Genomic DNA, 16,969 nt, shown 5'->3' with positions numbered 1-16,969 from the left:
GTGGCGATAATTATTTAAACAGACAGAATGAATGAATGGATTTTCTTTATTGGGGGAAGTCGGATATATGCAGAATCGTCATAATTTTTTAATTTTACTTTCAGCCCCCAGAGAGAGAGAGAGAGAGAGAGAGAGAGGGGGGGATGGGGCTGAGGGAGGTGTGTGTGTGTGGGGGGGGGGGGGGGGGGGGGGGGGGGGGGGGGGGGGGGTATATAGGGAGGAGAAGTGGGAGTGGAGTGAGTCAGTACATAGACACTATATATAAATATATCTCTAATTCTCAGTTGTGTCTGTGGTCAGTGCGACAGACGGACACGCCCACATGGAAATGCTGCAGTTTGAATATGTAATTTAAAAGCGTCTACGCATGCCATCTTTTTTTTTATTTATAGAGTAATATCAACAATTAAAAATCGAGGATAAATCGACGTTGTTTCACTTTTCGCAGATAAACAAAGTTTTCGTGTGCACAACGGACGAGGCGAGCAACTGTAGCAGACAGTCCAAACCATGTGAGACACTGCGCATGCTCCTATCCGGGCACTTGCTTCAAATTCATGCGAAGAGAAGCAGTCGACAGATGACAAGCGAGCAGCCTGAGCGTGATTGTGGTGGTGCTGTGGAAAACAAGTGAAAACAAATCCCTGTATGCAGTGTGACATACGTCTCCAAACAGACCGGATTAAGTGTTGATTAGTTTTTGATAAAACTTCGCCTTCAGTTACTTTCTTTGGTTCTGTGATCGTTCAAAATGGGGTGTGTGACGAGCCTGGAAGATAAAGTGGCGATGGAGAGATCGAAAGCAATTGACAAGGGCCTGAGGGCGGATGGGGAGAAAGCCTCTCGTGAAGTGAAACTCTTGTTACTGGGTAAGTTTGTGAGCACGTCCGTTTACACTGGTTGTCAGCACATACTCCTCACAGATTTGCGTTGGTCAGCAATTTCCTGCTTTGACTGGAAGGACTCTGACACAGGAGAAAAAAAAAGTGTCATAGGTTGGTGGTGTTTTCACGGCTATGTGTTTACAGGGAATGATGGCAATTGGCTAATAAACCATTTAGTGTCGATTTACGTTCACCACGTGAGTTAAGCCATTGTGCTCTATCAGACAGCGTGGAAGAAGCGAAACAGGATAGAAAAGAACAGGAAAGTGGCCAGTCTCCGTTTCCTGCATGCAGAAATGACGGCTGCAACGTGACCTACATTGCCGTCATCTCTGGGGACGCTCAGCTGTCGCGACGTTTTTGAATTCTGTTGACATCATAAGAAGCAGGGATTGGTTGCGACTTTCGCCAGGGGTATTTCGGGTATCCAGATTTGGTTGGGTGCATTGCGGCTTGCCATTTAAACTGCCCTGTCGAGTGGTGGTTACACGAGTACTCAGTGGTGACGGTGAAGCTTTGCCTTCCAGAAGTCAGAACTTGGTAGACGGCCTCCGCCCCCCTCCACCCCCCTCAGTAGTAGTAATTTGTCCTGATTAGTCCATTAGCTACTGCCCCATTTAAAACAGGTTTTCACACACACACAGAGTTATAAGCTAGTCATTTATCATGATTAGTCCATTGTTAGGTGAGCTACTTCCCATTTTAAAGCGGATTTTACACACACACACACACACACACACACACACACACACACATTTTCTCTGTCACATCCAGAAACCAGAGAATATCCCATAGCATCATGCCATGTGTGGAAGGCCAGCACAAATGAGGGAGCATTAGCCCAGTTCTGTGACATCCAGTGACATTTCTTGTGTCCAGAAACAAGTGAAATTTTGTGTAAAAATGTGTGACAACAATGAAAAACATATGAAAATGGATATCATATGACGTTTGTATGAATGAACCTTTAGTAACTACTACAATGCCACTACATTTATGATCACTGATGATAGTGATGATAATGCTGCAATGACAGAGACCCGCCTTATTTTCTTTTCTTTTTCTTTTTTTTTCTTTGTTTTGCAGTGATCATTGCACCCCATTCTCCCCCTAATCTCTCTTCCCTGTGTTTTCCATTATTTATTTTTCTTTGTCATGAATTTTATTCTTTTCACCTTTTTTTTTCTTCTCTATTTGTGCTACAAATATTGTGGAAAGTGTCACTGTTTTTGAAAAAAAACAAATAATAAAAATACAACAACTAAAAAACACCCCAGCTGTATTAAATGATATGATCACATGATTACACACAAAAACATACCAGTTTTCACTGAAGATTGCTTTGAAATGAGGGAAGGAGGATTACAAGTTCTTCAGTGTGCTTATCACTATCCCCTTCCCTTATATACTTTGCACTGTCTGATGTTTCCTCTGTTTATACTGATTATAGCTTTAAATGATAAGTTCCGTTTATGTAAGTTAACTTGAATAATGAGCAAACTGTCATCTTCAGAACATTTCCATATTTTGCGTAATAATGTGTCTTTCAACTGAATGTGTGTTAAACATTTCCTTGTGTTGTGTAATTGTGTGCTAAAAAAAGAAAAGAAAAATAGAATCAAAAACAAGTGATGGTTTGGAAATATGAGCAGCTTTCTCAGAGACTGATATATGTCCTTAAAGTGGATGACAAATTACCATACACACAACATGGTCCCATTCCCAGCCATACACGCACATGGTCCTGTTCCCAGCCTTGCCCTTTGAGCGAAGAGCTCACTCAGCTGGGAGTAAGAGCTGGCTAGTGGATGACAAATTTCTTTGATGGCAGCGGAAAACATTACCTCATTTTCAGTTCATAATAATTGCTAACCTCTTGACCATGGCTAGATTTTTTGTTAATTCATTTTGCAATATCGCATTTTATTTCAAGAATGGGAAAGAAGCACTGGAACCATATATGATATATAGTGGCTGTTCATTTATCAAATATGCATTATCAAGTATTAGTTTTTGTGATTTTGGAATGCATTTTTCAACACTAAATTTCTGAGGGGTTACCTGACCTTTATTGAATAGAACATCTGTTCTTGTGTATGAATGTGTGTGTGTGTGTGTGTGTGTGTGTGTGTGTGTGTCCAGCCATAGCATTCCACCTATGGTGATACAGTCTCCATAATTACGTCAAACAGTGCTGACTTTGGCAACAGGTAACGTGAAAGATACTGTTAGTGTTCACATCAGTCACTGAGTTCTGTAGTGCTGTCAATCATTAGTGGGTGATCCCATTCTGTGTTGCTGACAATCATTACTGGGTGATCCCATTCTGACATCAGTCACTGAGTTCTGTACTGCTGACAATCATTACTGGGTGATCCCATTCTGACATCAGTCACTGAGTTCTGTGTTGCTGACAATCATTACTGGGTGATCCCATTCTGACATCAGTCACTGAGTTCTGTGCTGCTTTCAATCATTACTGGGTGATCCCATTCTGACATCAGTCACTGAGTTCTGTACTGCTGACAATCATTACTGGGTGATCCCATTCTGACATCAGTCACTGAGTTCTGTACTGCTGACAATCATTACTGGGTGATCCCATTCTGACATCAGTCACTGAGTTCTGTGTTGCTGACAATCATTACTGGGTGATCCCATTCTGACATCAGTCACTGAGTTCTGTACTGTTGACAATCATTACTGGGTGATCCCATTCTGACATCAGTCACTGAGTTCTGTACTGCTGTCAATCAATACTGGGTGATCCCATTCAGAAATCAGTCACTGGGTTCTGTACTGCTTTCAATCATTACTGGGTAATCTCATTCTGACATCACTGAGTTCTGTGTTGCTGACAATCATTACTGGGTGATCCCATTCTGACATCAGTCACTGAGTTCTGTGCTGCTTTCAATCATTACTGGGTAATCTCATTCTGACATCAGTCACTGAGTTCTGTGTTGTTGTCAATCATTACTGGGTAATCTCATTCTGACATCAGTCACTGAGTTCTGTACTGCTGACAATCATTACTGGGTGATCCCATTCTGACATCACTGAGTTCTGTACTGCTGACAATCATTACTGGGTGATCCCATTCTAAAATCAGTCACTGAGTTCTGTACTGTTGACAATCATTACTGGGTGATCCCATTCTGAAATCAGTCACTGGGTTCTGTACTGTTGACAATCATTACTGGGTGATCCCATTCTGACATCACTGAGTTCTGTGCTGCTGTCAATCATTACTGGGCGATCTCATAATGTATGCCCAGTTTCTGTGCTGCAGTGAATGCCGTTGTTTCCTTTGAACATGATAACTTTACCATTGAACATAAGTTGATGGAAACAGATAACAGACTTCTGGTTTTTGTTTATTTCTGTTTCAGGTGCAGGAGAGTCTGGGAAAAGCACGATCGTCAAACAGATGAAGTAAGTCAGTTCATACCTAACTTGTCATGCTACTGAAAATAACTTTTACACCACACAGAAAATTAAACCTGCTGATGTGCTTGTCTTACTGCATCAGTGTATGCCACCAACATTGGGGAAGGGGGCAGGGGGGGGGGTGGGGGGGGGGGTTAGATGAGCAATGTCTGTCTGTCTGCCATCTGCTGGGATGTCAAACAGGTTTCTATGACTACATTTTGCCCGTCTGTGTGTTTGTTTGTCTGTTTCGTGGTGCTGGGACTATACGGCGTAGGGGCGCGTCCCCCAGGTGGTGGACGGGGGAGCCCCCCCCCCCCCCTTTGGGAGGGCTTGTCAAGTAGTTCTGATATCTTCTCAGTTTTTCGCAAGTTGGAATACATCAGTCGCGTGTTGAATGGGCAGGTCCAGCCACATTTCATGGACTGTTTGGAAGCAGATGAAACAAAAGCTTCAAGCTTTGCACTGTAGGTTCTGGATGAATTTGTATATTGTTTGACTTCCTTCTTTTCTGTCTTGTCATCTTCACCTGACACTTCAACTCTGAAAATGTTCAGTTCACAGTTGACATGTCATGGTGCATGCAGTCAGTTCACAGCTGTCATGTCTTTGTGTATGTAGTCAGTTCACAGCTGTCATGTCATGGTGTGTGCAGTCAGTTCACAGCTGTCATGTCCATGGTGTGTGCAGTCAGTTCACAGCTGTCATGTGATGGTGTGTGTGTGTGTGCAGTCAGTTCACAGCTGTCATGTCATAGTGTGTGCAGTCAGTTCACAGCTGTCATGTCATGCTGTGAGCAGTCAGTTCACAGCTGTCATGTCATGGTGTGTGTGCAGTAAGTTCACAGCTGTCATGTCTTTGTGTATGTAGTCAGTTCATAGCTGTCATGTCCATGGTGTGTGAATTCAGTTCACAACTGTCATGTCCATGGTGCGTACAGTGTGTGCAGTCATTTCACAGCTGTCATGTCATTGTGTGTGCAGTGTGTGTAGTCAGTTCACAGCTGTCATGTCATGCTGTGACCAGTCAGTTCACAGCTGTCATGTCATGCTGTGAGCAGTCAGTTCACAGCTGTCATGTCATGGTGTGTGTGCAGTAAGTTCACAGCTGTCATGTCATGGTGTGTGTGTGTGTGTGCAGTCAGCTCACAGCTGTCATGCTCATGGTGTGTACAATGTGTGCAGTCATTTCACAGCTGTCATGTCATTGTGTGTGCAGGATGTGCAGTCAGTTCACAGCTGTCATGTCATGCTGTGTGCAGTCAGTTCACAGCTGTCATGTCCATGGTGTGTGTAGTGTGTGCAGTCAGTTCACAGCTGTCATGTCCATGGTGTGTGTAGTGTGTGCAGTCAGTTCACAGCTGTCATGTCATGCTGTGTGCAGCATGTGCAGTCAGTTCACAGTTGTGTCATGCTGTGTGCAGTCAGTTCACAGCTGTCATGTCATGGTGTGTGCAGTATGTGTAGTCAGCTCACAGTTGTCATGTCATGCTGTGTGCAGTGTGTGTAGTCAGGGTCAAAAGATGTGTTGTTTTCTGTCCTTCATCTCTGTCTGCTCTCTGTGTACTGTTTACAGTGACAGTGCCCTTCCATCATCTCTGTCTGTTCTCTGTGTACTGTTTACAGTGACAGTGCCCTTCCATCATCTCTGTCTGCTCTCTGTGTACTGTTTACAGTGACAGTGCCCTTCCAACATCTCTTGTCTGTTCTCTGTGCACTGTTTACAGTGACTGTGCCCCTCCCACGGTGCTTTTAGTGGACAGTGAAGAATGAATGATACTGCAGAACACACAGTCTCCTCTTTCTCTGCCATAGGACCAGTGTAGGTGTTCACCAAAACATCAATTAAACTGTCTGTAGTGAGTTACTTCAACAGGACACTGCCCACTCAATGTGTTTTGTGGTGAATTTCCTGATGATCAGTGTGACTGAATGGTGTGGAAAGAAAACATCCATGTTGTGATTCTGGGCTGAGGCTGTGACAGTGTTGGCAGTCACAAAGTGGTAGTTAGGTACAGCTATACAGAGAGTGGTAGTCAGTTGTACAGTGAGGGTGGTAGTTAGTGGTTCATCAAGGCGTGGTGGTGGGCTGTGAGTCACTGCTGTCAGTCAGGAAGGAAGCCAGGAAGAGCCCTGTGGCTTGTGACACAGGCGTGGAGCAGTCTCCACACACTGATGTAGAGAGCACACTGACCTGTGTACTTAGCACAGAGTGGCTGGCTTTTGAAGCTGGATTGGAAGAAGAATGAGACAGTTCTTTCAGCTTGGTCATTGCCATGATTTGTGTGTGAAAGTGTGTGTGTGTGTGTGTGTGTGTGTGTGCAAATGTGTGTGCGTGAGTGTATAAGAATGTATGTCCTCATGTGTGTGTGTGTGTGTGTGTGTGTGTGTCTGCAAATGTGTGTACGTGAGTGTATAAGAATGTATGTCCTCGTGTGTGTGTGTGTGAATGTGCACACGTATGTTTGTAAGAATGTCATGTCCTGAAATTTGTGTGTGTGTGTGTGTGTGTGTGTGTGTGCGTGAGTGTATAAGAATGTATGTCCTCATGTGTGTGTGTGTGTGTGTGAATGTGCACACGTATGTTTGTAAGAATGTCATGTCCTGAAATGTGTGTGTGAGTGTGTGTGTGTGTGTGTGTGTGTGTGTGTGTGTGTGTGTCTGCAAATGTGTGTACGTGAGTGTATAAGAATGTATGTCCTCATGTGTGTGTGTGTGTGTGTGAATGTGCACACGTATGTTTGTAAGAATGTCATGTCCTGAAATGTGTGTGTGTGTGTGTGTGTGTGTGTGTGTGTGTGTGTGTGTGTGTGTGTGTACTGATGTGGATGGATTGGCTTTCACAGTGAAGAGACTTGAGAGTAAGTGAAGCCGTTTGTAAAAATGTATTTTTACCAATCTGCATTTCATTTGCAGATTTTTCTTTTCATTTCATGGATTTATTTATCAAATAGATGTCAGTATTTCTGAACTCTTCAACACACATACAGCACTGCAGACAGAAGAGCAAAACTGGAATTCTTTATTGACGAGGATGGCTGGTGATGTTATCATGTCAACAATCTTATCAGCAACAATACAAGATGGGAATTTTTATTTTATGTAAAAACATCAACAAAAAATCACATGGTGTTGATGATATGGCACTAAAATGACCAATACCCCGTAAGAAAAGCCACAACTCGCCACAGGGTTAATAAAGCACAGCTGCAAAATGCTCCTCCTGAATTTGAATTTGGAATGAGAATATGATAAAAAGAAACAACAACCCTAAAAGGATCTTTATGACTGCAGTCTCAGTTCTCATCGAATGATCAGCGTAGCAGACGACAAATCATTCAGGGCACTCAAAATACCATGCTTTCGTCAAAGTTCTCAACACAGTAATTTGAAAAAAAAAAAAAAAAATTGTTGGCCTTAAATGGTGGGGTTGACAGCCTGTATGACGTCAGTAGAGAATAGTGTGGAACAACGTTGTCGGCTCAGTGTGAACACACAGCTGTAGAAGCAGACAGTGGCCCCTGTCTCCCCACCCCCCCTACCCCAAGAATGAAATGTCAGGGAACAGACCCTCTGGTAGTTGAGTCAGGGAGACTGGAATATCTCCTCAACACAGACACTGCCTCCAGTGTAAACAGCACAGACATGGTACCTGACAGCCAGCCAAGGTCAAAAAACCATTCCTCTGGCAAACAGTCTGTAGATAGAAAGGTTCATTTCACCATTCCTCTGGCAAACAGTCTGTAGATAGAAAGGTTCATTTCACCATTCCTCTGGCAAACAGTCTGTAGATAGAAAGGTTCATTTCACCATTCCTCTGGCAAACAGTCTGTAGATAGGTTCATTTCACCATTCCTCTGGCAAACAGTCTGTAGATAGAAAGGTTCATTTCATCATTCCTGTGGCAAACAGTCTGTAGATAGGTTCATTTCACCATTCCTCTGGCAAACAGTCTGTAGATAGATAGGTTCATTTCACCATTCCTCTGGCAAACAGTCTGTAGATAGAAAGGTTCATTTCACCATTCCTCTGGCAAACAGTCTGTAGATAGAAAGGTTCATTTCATCATTCCTGTGGCAAACAGTCTGTAGATAGGTTCATTTCACCATTCCTCTGGCAAACAGTCTGTAGATAGATAGGTTCATTTCACCATTCCTCTGGCAAACAGTCTGTAGATAGATAGGTTCATTTCACCATTCCTCTAGCAAACAGTCTGTAGATAGAAAGGTTCATTTCACCATTCCTCTGGCAAACAGTCTGTAGATAGAAAGGTTCATTTCACCATTCCTCTGGCAAACAGTCTGTAGATAGAAAGGTTCATTTCACCATTCCTCTGGCAAACAGTCTGTAGATAGAAAGGTTCATTTCACCATTCCTCTGGCAAACAGTCTGTAGATAGAAAGGTTCATTTCACCATTCCTCTGGCAAACAGTCTGTAGATAGACAGGTTCATTTCACCATTCCTCTGGCAAACAGTCTGTAGATAGGTTCATTTCCCCATTCCTCTGGCAAACAGTCTGTAGATAGGTTCATTTTACCATTCCTCTGGCAAACAGTCTGTAGAAAGGTTCATTTCACCATTCCTCTGGCAAACAGTCTGTAGATAGACAGGTTCATTTCACCATTCCTTTGGCAAACAGTCTGTAGATAGACAGGTTCATTTCACCATTCCTGTGGCAAACAGTCTATAGACTGTTAGGTTCATTTCAGCATTCCTCTGGCAAACAGTCTGTAGATAGAAAGGTTCATTTCACCATTCCTCTAGCAAACAGTCTGTAGATAGGTTCATTTCACCATTCCTCTGGCAAACAGTCTGTAGATAGGTTCATTTCACCATTCCTCTAGCAAACAGTCTGTAGATAGAAAGGTTCATTTCACCATTCCTCTGGCAAACAGTCTGTAGATAGAAAGGTTCATTTCACCATTCCTCTAGCAAACAGTCTGTAGATAGAAACTAAGAAAGGTTCATTTCCCCATTCCTCTGGCAAACAGTCTGTAGATAGGTTCATTTCACCATTCCTCTAGCAAACAGTCTGTAGATAGAAAGGTTCATTTCACCATTCCTCTAGCAAACAGTCTATAGACTGTTAGGTTCATTTCACCATTCCTCTGGCAAACAGTCTGTAGATAGGTTCATTTCACCATTCCTCTGGCAAACAGTCTGTAGATAGAAAGGTTCATTTCCCCATTCCTCTGGCAAACAGTCTGTAGATAGGTTCATTTCACCAGTCTGTAGACAAAAAGTTTCATTTCTCTATCAAATTTTGGTTCAGTTCACTTTGGTTTTGATCTCTTTTGGTCCAAACTTTGTCTTGTTTTATGTATGTTGGAATCGGCTGTGTCTTGTTTCATGTATGTTGGAATTGGCTGTGTCTTGTTTTATGTGTGTTGGAATCGGCTGTGTCTTGTTTTATGTGTGTTGGAATTGGCTGTGTCTTGTTTTATGTGTGTTGGAATCGGCTGTGTCTTGTTTTATGTGTGTTGGAATCAGCTGTGTGTCTTGTTTTATGTGTGTTGGAATCAGCTGTGTGTCTTGTTTTATGTGTGTTGGAATCGGCTGTGTGTCTTGTTTTATGTGTGTTGGAATCAGCTGTGTGTCTTGTTTTATGTGTGTTGGAATCGGCTGTGTCTTGTTTTATTTGCATTGGAATTGGCTGTGTCTTGTTTTATTTGTGTTGGAATTGGCTATGTCTTGTTTTATGTGTGTTGGAATCAGCTGTGTGTCTTGTTTTATGTGTGTTGGAATCAGCTGTGTGTGTTGTTTTATGTGTGTTGGAATCGGCTGTGTGTCTTGTTTTATGTGTGTTGGAATCGGCTGTGTGTCTTGTTTTATGTGTGTTGGAATCAGCTGTGTGTCTTGTTTTATGTGCATTGGAATAGGAATCGGCTGTGTCTTGTTTTATGTGTGTTGGAATCAGCTGTGTGTCTTGTTTTATGTGTGTTGGAATCAGCTGTGTGTCTTGTTTTATGTGTGTTGGAATCGGCTGTGTCTTGTTTTATGTGTGTTGGAATCGGCTGTGTGTCTTGTTTTATGTGCGTTGGACTCGGCTTTGGGGCCAAGATATTGTGTGGGGTGAGTGATGACCCTGTGGATACACAAATAATTTGCAGTTGGATATAATAAAGATGTCTATGGAATCCCAGTTGATAAAGGGATGGTGAGCAGTGTGTGGTTACTGGGGACTCTTCTTCTTCTTCCTCGACTCTTTCAGTCACTATACAAACAGCATCCTGGCCGGGAAACACTGCTAGAAATTTCCCGTTTTTTTTTTCCTGCCACCTCTTTCTTTTTATCCTCTCTGTTTCATCTGTTGCGTTTTCTGTCTTCGTTTGTCATCTTGATTCAGTCATTTCTTTCTCTCTGTTGCGTTTTCTCTCTTTGTTTGTTGCCTTGATTCAGTCATTCCTTTCACAATATTGCGTTTTCTCTCTTCGTTTGTCATCTTGATTCAGACATTTCTTCCTCTCTGTTGCGTTTTTTGTCTTCGTTTGTCGTCTTGATTCAGACATTTCTTTCTCTCTGTTGCATTTTCGTTCGTTTTTGTTTGGGTTCCTGATTCATTCATTTCTATCTCTCTGTTGCAGTTTCGTTCATTTTTGTTTGGCTTCCTGATTTATTCATTTCTATTTGATGTGGAGAGTTGTCCTCACTATCTGTCTTTCATTGGACTTTAGCGTGCAGGACAAGCGTAAGTGTCCAGTGGCCCGTTGTGGTGCTGTGTGCATTGTGATGGCATTCTGCAGCACTCTGCATGATGTCTGCACTGTGTCAGTTTGCTCAGGTCTTTCTTTGTTAATCCTCTTGCTGTTTTCAGGTGAAGCACCCGACTTACGTTTTCTTACATGTGTATCAATAAATTAACGCCATATTTAGAAACAGTGTCAAACACTTGGAAAAGGTGCATGTCTGCTTATGATATATTTTGTGAATTAATCAAATTAGTGGTGCCATATTTTCAGGCTGTTTATGATAGGTATATATTTATGATATGTATATATATATATATGAATATTTATATAAATATACATGTATGTATTTATATTTGTATTTATGATATTCATGATATTATATACAATATACATACACATACTTGTATGTATGAGTTAAATTTGTGTGTTTGTGTGTATGCGTTTGTGCACATACATATATGTGTGTGCATGCATGTATGCTGACTTGTGTGTGTGTGTGTGTGTGTGTGTGTGTGTGTGTGTGCCAGTGCAGGACATGAGTGTGCGTGCAGAGTGACAGTATTGTGAAGTGCTGGTTGCCTGACTTAATCCACTAATGGACAGGGGTGGGGTGGGGTGGGGTGGGGTGGGGGTGACGTGCTGTGAGGGGTCACGACAGGCAGTGCTGGCAGATCGCCCAGTGGCTGTGCCCTGATTGAAAGGGCAGGGATTGATGGAGGTGTACCGCTGGATCCAGGATTTCCTCCAACACCGCAGGGCAAGGGTAAAACTCGACGGGAAAATCAGCCATCGGGTCACTCTACAGCAAGGTGTGCCGCAAGGAGGAGTCATTTCCCCTACACTTTTCCTCATCTTCATCGACGACATCGCTGAGAAGATCTCCAAGCATGTCTCCAGAGCCCTCCACGCTGATGACTTTGCTGCCTGGAGTGCTGCGGAATACCTCACGTCCGCCAGCCACAGAATGCAGGAAGCACTCAATCACGTGGGAACATGGGCCTCTGCCTGGGGAGTAGACATCAACACCACCAAGACAGTCTCAGCAATCTTCTCGCTGTCACCGATGTCAGAAACCTCCCACCTCAAACTGAACGGAATGCAGTTGAAACAGGATGACACGCCAATGTACCTGGGTGTGAAGCTCGACAAGCGATTGACATGGAACCCCCATCTCAAGGACATCGAGAGACGAGCAACCAGAAAACTGGCCATCCTGAAAAAACTCGCCGGGACCTCTTGGGGTGCCAACAGCAGCATACTGCAGAGGGTGTACACTGGAACTGTCAGGCCAACCCTGGAGTATGGCAGCACTGCCTGGGCCACGGCATCAGCAACCAACACAAGCCGCCTGAGCAAAGTTCAGAACGCAGGGCTACGGCTGATCACTGGCGGGATAAAGACGACTCCAGTTCAGGCGATGGAGAAACACACAGGCCTCCACCCACTCAAAGATAGACGAGAGGAAAAAGTCTTCATCCACAGCGAGAAGCTCCTGCGCATGCCAACTCACCCAATGCACGAAAAACTGAAGCACCCAACAAAGAACAGACTGAAGCGGACCAGCTTCAACCACCTCTCCAAGACCCTGCACCGCCAACATGAAGACCTGCTGCCCTCGTCCCCTGCCGAGATGGAAACACTCCCCGACTTCGAGGAACCGGCCGACCAACTGGAAGGAGTCTCAATCATCACAAAAGTCCCTGGCATCGACCAAAAGGACTGCCAAGCCCCTCCCCTGCTGAAAGCTCTGACATTGGAGATGATTGAGACTCAGTACAACCCCAGCGAATGGACGCACGTCTTCACAGATGGATCCTCAGAGGGAGCGGTGAAGAATGGAGGAGCAGGCATCTTCATCAGGCACACAGATGGAAGACTGACCCCTGGAGCCTTCCCCACAGGAAGAATCTCCTCGAACTACAGAGCGGAGACAGCAGCACTACTCCATGCTGCACAAGGCCTCAGGACGTCAGTCAACCCACCACCAAAGATAGCCTTCTTCACTGACTGCAGATCTCTCCTGCAGGGACTCCAGTCAACCAGAAACGAACAGCAGCTGACAAACATCAAAGCAGCCCTTCATGACCTTTCAAAACGGTCGACTGTCACTGTTCAGTGGGTTCCTTCTCACTGTGGGGTCATGGGGAACGAAAAGGCCGATGCTCTCTCCAAGGCAGGCAGCAAAATGAAGCAGTTCAGCCACCCCGTGACCTACAGAGAGGCCAGGACCATCATCCACAACCGTTACCAGAACCAGTGGATGAGAAGGCTGGGTGCAAACAGTGGTGTCGATCCAATCCACCAGCTCCAGAGACACCAGCAGACTGTCCTCTTCAGACTGAGAACCGGCCACTGCCGACTACTGAGTCACCTTCACCGTATGAAGATCGCCCACACTGATGAGTGTCCATGTGGCACTGGACCCCAGACCCCTGAACACATCCTCCAACACTGCCCAACCCATGAAGCTCTACGGCGTCAAACCTGGCCAGGGGGCACGGAGCTACAGGCGCAGCTTTGGGGAGACCGCCACGACCTGGAGAAGACCGTGGGCTACATCGTGGCGACGGGGGTGACCGTCTGACGCAGCCAAAACATCGAACGCAGAAGAAGAAGAAGAAGATGGAGGTGTCGGGTCAATCACTGATTTTGCTAATGCACTGATTGTGTCAAGTGATGCACTGATTGTGTCAAGTGATGCACTGATTGTGTCAGGTCAATCACTGATTTTGCTAATGCACTGATTGTGTCAAGTGATGCACTGATTGTGTCAAGTGATGCACTGATTGTGTCAGGGGATTGTGTTTGGTCAGTCACTGATTTTGTTTATGCACTGATTGTGTCAAGTGATGCACTGATTGTATCAGGGGATGCACTGATTCACTGATTGTGTCAGGGGATGCACTGATTGTGTCAAGGGATTGTGTCAGGTCAGTCACTGATTGTGTCAAGTGATGCACTGATTGTGTCAAGTGATGCACTGATTGTGTCAGGGGATTGTGTCAGGTCAGTCACTGATTGTGTCAAGTGATGCACTGATTGTGTCAGGGGATGCACTGATTGTGTCAGGGGGATTGTGTCAGGTCAGTCACTGATTGTGCCACAGTGACACAGAGTGTGCATGTTTCAGGATCATCCACGAGAAGGGCTACACGGAGGATGAGCGACTACAGTACAAACCAGTGGTGTACAGCAATGCCATCCAGTCCATGATCGCCATCGTCCGCGCCATGAACCAGCTGACGGTGCCGTTTGGGCATCCTGACCGCGCCGTGAGTTCTTACCTGTCTGTCTGTGTCACATCTTACCTGTCTGTCTCTATCACATCTTACCTGTCTGTCTCTGTCACATCTTACCTTACCTGTCTGTCTCTGTCACATTTTACCTGTCTTTGTCACCTGTGTCTCTGTGATCTATCACCTGTCTGTCTCTGTCACATCTTACCTGTCTGTCTCTGTCACATCTTACCTGTCTCTGTCACCTGTGTCTCTATGATCTATCACCTGTCTGTCACATCTTACCTGTCTGTCTCTGTCACATCTTACCTGTCTGTCTCTGTCACATTTTACCTGTCTCTGTCACCTGTGTCTCTATGATCTATCACCTGTCTGTCTCTGTCACATCTTGCCTGTCTCTATCACCTGTCTGTCTCTATCACTTGTCTGTCTCTATCACCTGTCTGTCTCTGTCACATCTTGCCTGTCTGTCTCTATCACATCTTGCCTGTCTGTCTCTATCACATCTTGCCTGTCTGTCTCTGTCACCTGTCTATCTCTATCACTTGTCTGTCTCTATCACATCTCACCTGTCTCTATCACCCGTCTGTCTCGGTCACATCTTACCTGTCTGTCTCTGTCACATCTTACCTGTCTGTCTCTGTCACATCTTACCTGTCTCTGTCACATCTAACCTGTCTATCACATCTTACCTGTCTGTCTCTGTCACATCTTACCTGTCTCTATCACATCTTACCTGTCTGTCTCTATCACATCTTACCTGTCTCTGTCACATCTAACCTGTCTATCACATCTTACCTGTCTGTCTCTGTCACATCTTACTTGTCTGTCTCTGTCTCTATCACCTGTCTGTCTCTATCACATCTTACCTGTCTGTCTCTATTACCTGTGTCTCTATCACCTGTCTGTTTCTATCACTCACCTGTCTGTCTCTATCACTCACCTGTCTGTCTCTGTCAACTGTCTGTCTCTATCACCTGTCTGTCTCTATCACCCTGCAGTTTGTGCATCTGGACAGGGCAATGAGTTGTGCATACCCACGCCTCACATGTCTGGCACCCCCACCCCCACCCCCCACTCCCCTCCCCTCTTTCTCTGTCTCCTCATGCTGGGACTGTGTGTCTGTCTGACCAGGTGTGAAACAGGTGAAACAGGAAGAGAGAGGTGAAAGCAATGGGACTTTCAGTGTGAGGGTTCTGGGTTTGAACCCTGGTTAAGGTGCCAGGTGGTCTTTGGGTGGAGATGTTTCTGATCTCCCTGGTTAAGGTGCCAGGTGGTCTTTGGGTGGAGATGTTTCTGATCTCCCTGGTTAAGGTGCCAGGTGGTCTTTGGGTGGAGATGTTTCTGATCTCCCTGGTTAAGGTGCCAGGTGGTCTTTGGGTGGAGATGTTTCTGATCTCCCTGGTTAAGGTGCCAGGTGGTCTTTGGGTGGAGATTGTTCTGATCTCCCTGGTTAAGGTGCCAGGTGGTCTTTGGGTGGAGATGTTTCTGATCTCCCTGGTTAAGGTGCCAGGTGGTCTTTGGGTGGAGATGTTTCTGATCTCCCTGGTTAAGGTGCCAGGTGGTCTTTGGGTGGAGATTGTTCTGATCTCCCTGGTTAAGGTGCCAGGTGGTCTTTGGGTGGAGATGTTTCTGATCCCTGGTTAAGGTGCCAGGTGGTCTTTGGGTGGAGATTGTTCTGATCTCCCTGGTTAAGGTGCCAGGTGGTCTTTGGGTGGAGATGTTTCTGATCTCCCAGGTCAGCAGATGTGCAGAACTGCTCGTGTCTAAACTCTGTATGTGTGTATACACATGCAAGAGATCAAATATGCATGCCTACAGATCCTTTCGTCCATGTCAGAGTTCACTGGATTATGGAAATGAGAACGTACCCAGCATGGGCAGCCCTTGAGAATGGAGTGTGGGGGAAAAAAATGGTTATGCACATGAAAGACCACTTGTAGAATGTTTGAGGTGTAGCCCACAAATGCAGAAGACCGTGTGTGTGTGTGTGTGTGTGTGTGTGTGTGTAATTTTGTTTAATGTCCCGTCACACATATTGGTGATTGAAGACATTTTGTTAGAGTATTTATGTATACATTTGAGTGTTATCATTTGGAAGAGGAGGGGGAGGGGGACGAATGGTTAGTTGGGGAAAACCAGGTAAATAGGGGGTGAAATATGGTGCTTGTTTGTGTGTGTGTGTGTGTGTGTGTGTGTGTGTGTGACTCTGTCTATGTCCTCTGTCATGAACTTTATCAGTGTGTGACATCAGCTGTCATCTGTTTCCTTGTTGTATGGTGTGTGAAGTGGAATGTTGACAAACAACAATGAACAGTGTCTTCCTGTTGTTTTGTCTGTTGAGGAGAGATGTGACCGTACACTGTGACTGTTGTTCTGTTGAGGAGAGATGTGACCGTACACTGTGACTGTTGTTCTGTTGAGGAGAGATGTGACCGTACACTGTGACTTGTTCTGTCTGTTGAGGAGAGATGTGACCGTACACTGTGACTGTTGTTCTGTTGAGGAGAGATGTGGCCGTACACTGTGACTGTTGTTCTGTTGAGGAGAGATGTGACCGTACACTGTGACTGTTGTTCTGTCTGTTGAGGAGAGATGTGACCGTACACTGTGACTGTTGATCTGTTGAGGAGAGATGTGACCGTACACTGTGACTGTTGTTCTGTTGAGGAGAGATGTGACCGTACACTGTGACTGTTGTTCTGTCTGTTGAGGAGAGATGTGACCGTAC

General features: G+C 44.9%; 1 protein-coding gene across 6 annotated transcripts in view; it reads left to right on the top strand.

Moving 5' to 3' along the window:
- The first annotated feature begins 566 nt into the window (after positions 1-566).
- LOC143284872 (guanine nucleotide-binding protein G(i) subunit alpha-like) overlaps positions 567-16,969 on the top strand; it is a 42,153-nt gene continuing 25,750 nt past the window's right edge. For all 6 annotated transcript variants that reach the window (XR_013055625.1, XR_013055623.1, XR_013055624.1 and 3 more), the window contains exons 1-3: positions 567-869; positions 4,277-4,319; positions 14,133-14,274. Coding sequence is in view for 1 of the 6 variants with exons in the window: in XM_076591981.1 (XP_076448096.1) it covers positions 752-869; positions 4,277-4,319; positions 14,133-14,274 (303 nt within the window). In the remaining 5 variants the exon portion in view is untranslated. The remainder of the gene's footprint in view (positions 870-4,276; positions 4,320-14,132; positions 14,275-16,969) is intronic.

The sequence above is a fragment of the Babylonia areolata genome, chromosome 8 (genome assembly GCF_041734735.1).
Source record: "Babylonia areolata isolate BAREFJ2019XMU chromosome 8, ASM4173473v1, whole genome shotgun sequence".
Lineage (NCBI taxonomy): Eukaryota > Metazoa > Mollusca > Gastropoda > Neogastropoda > Buccinidae > Babylonia > Babylonia areolata.
This window is presented reverse-complemented; position numbering and strand designations above follow the sequence as displayed.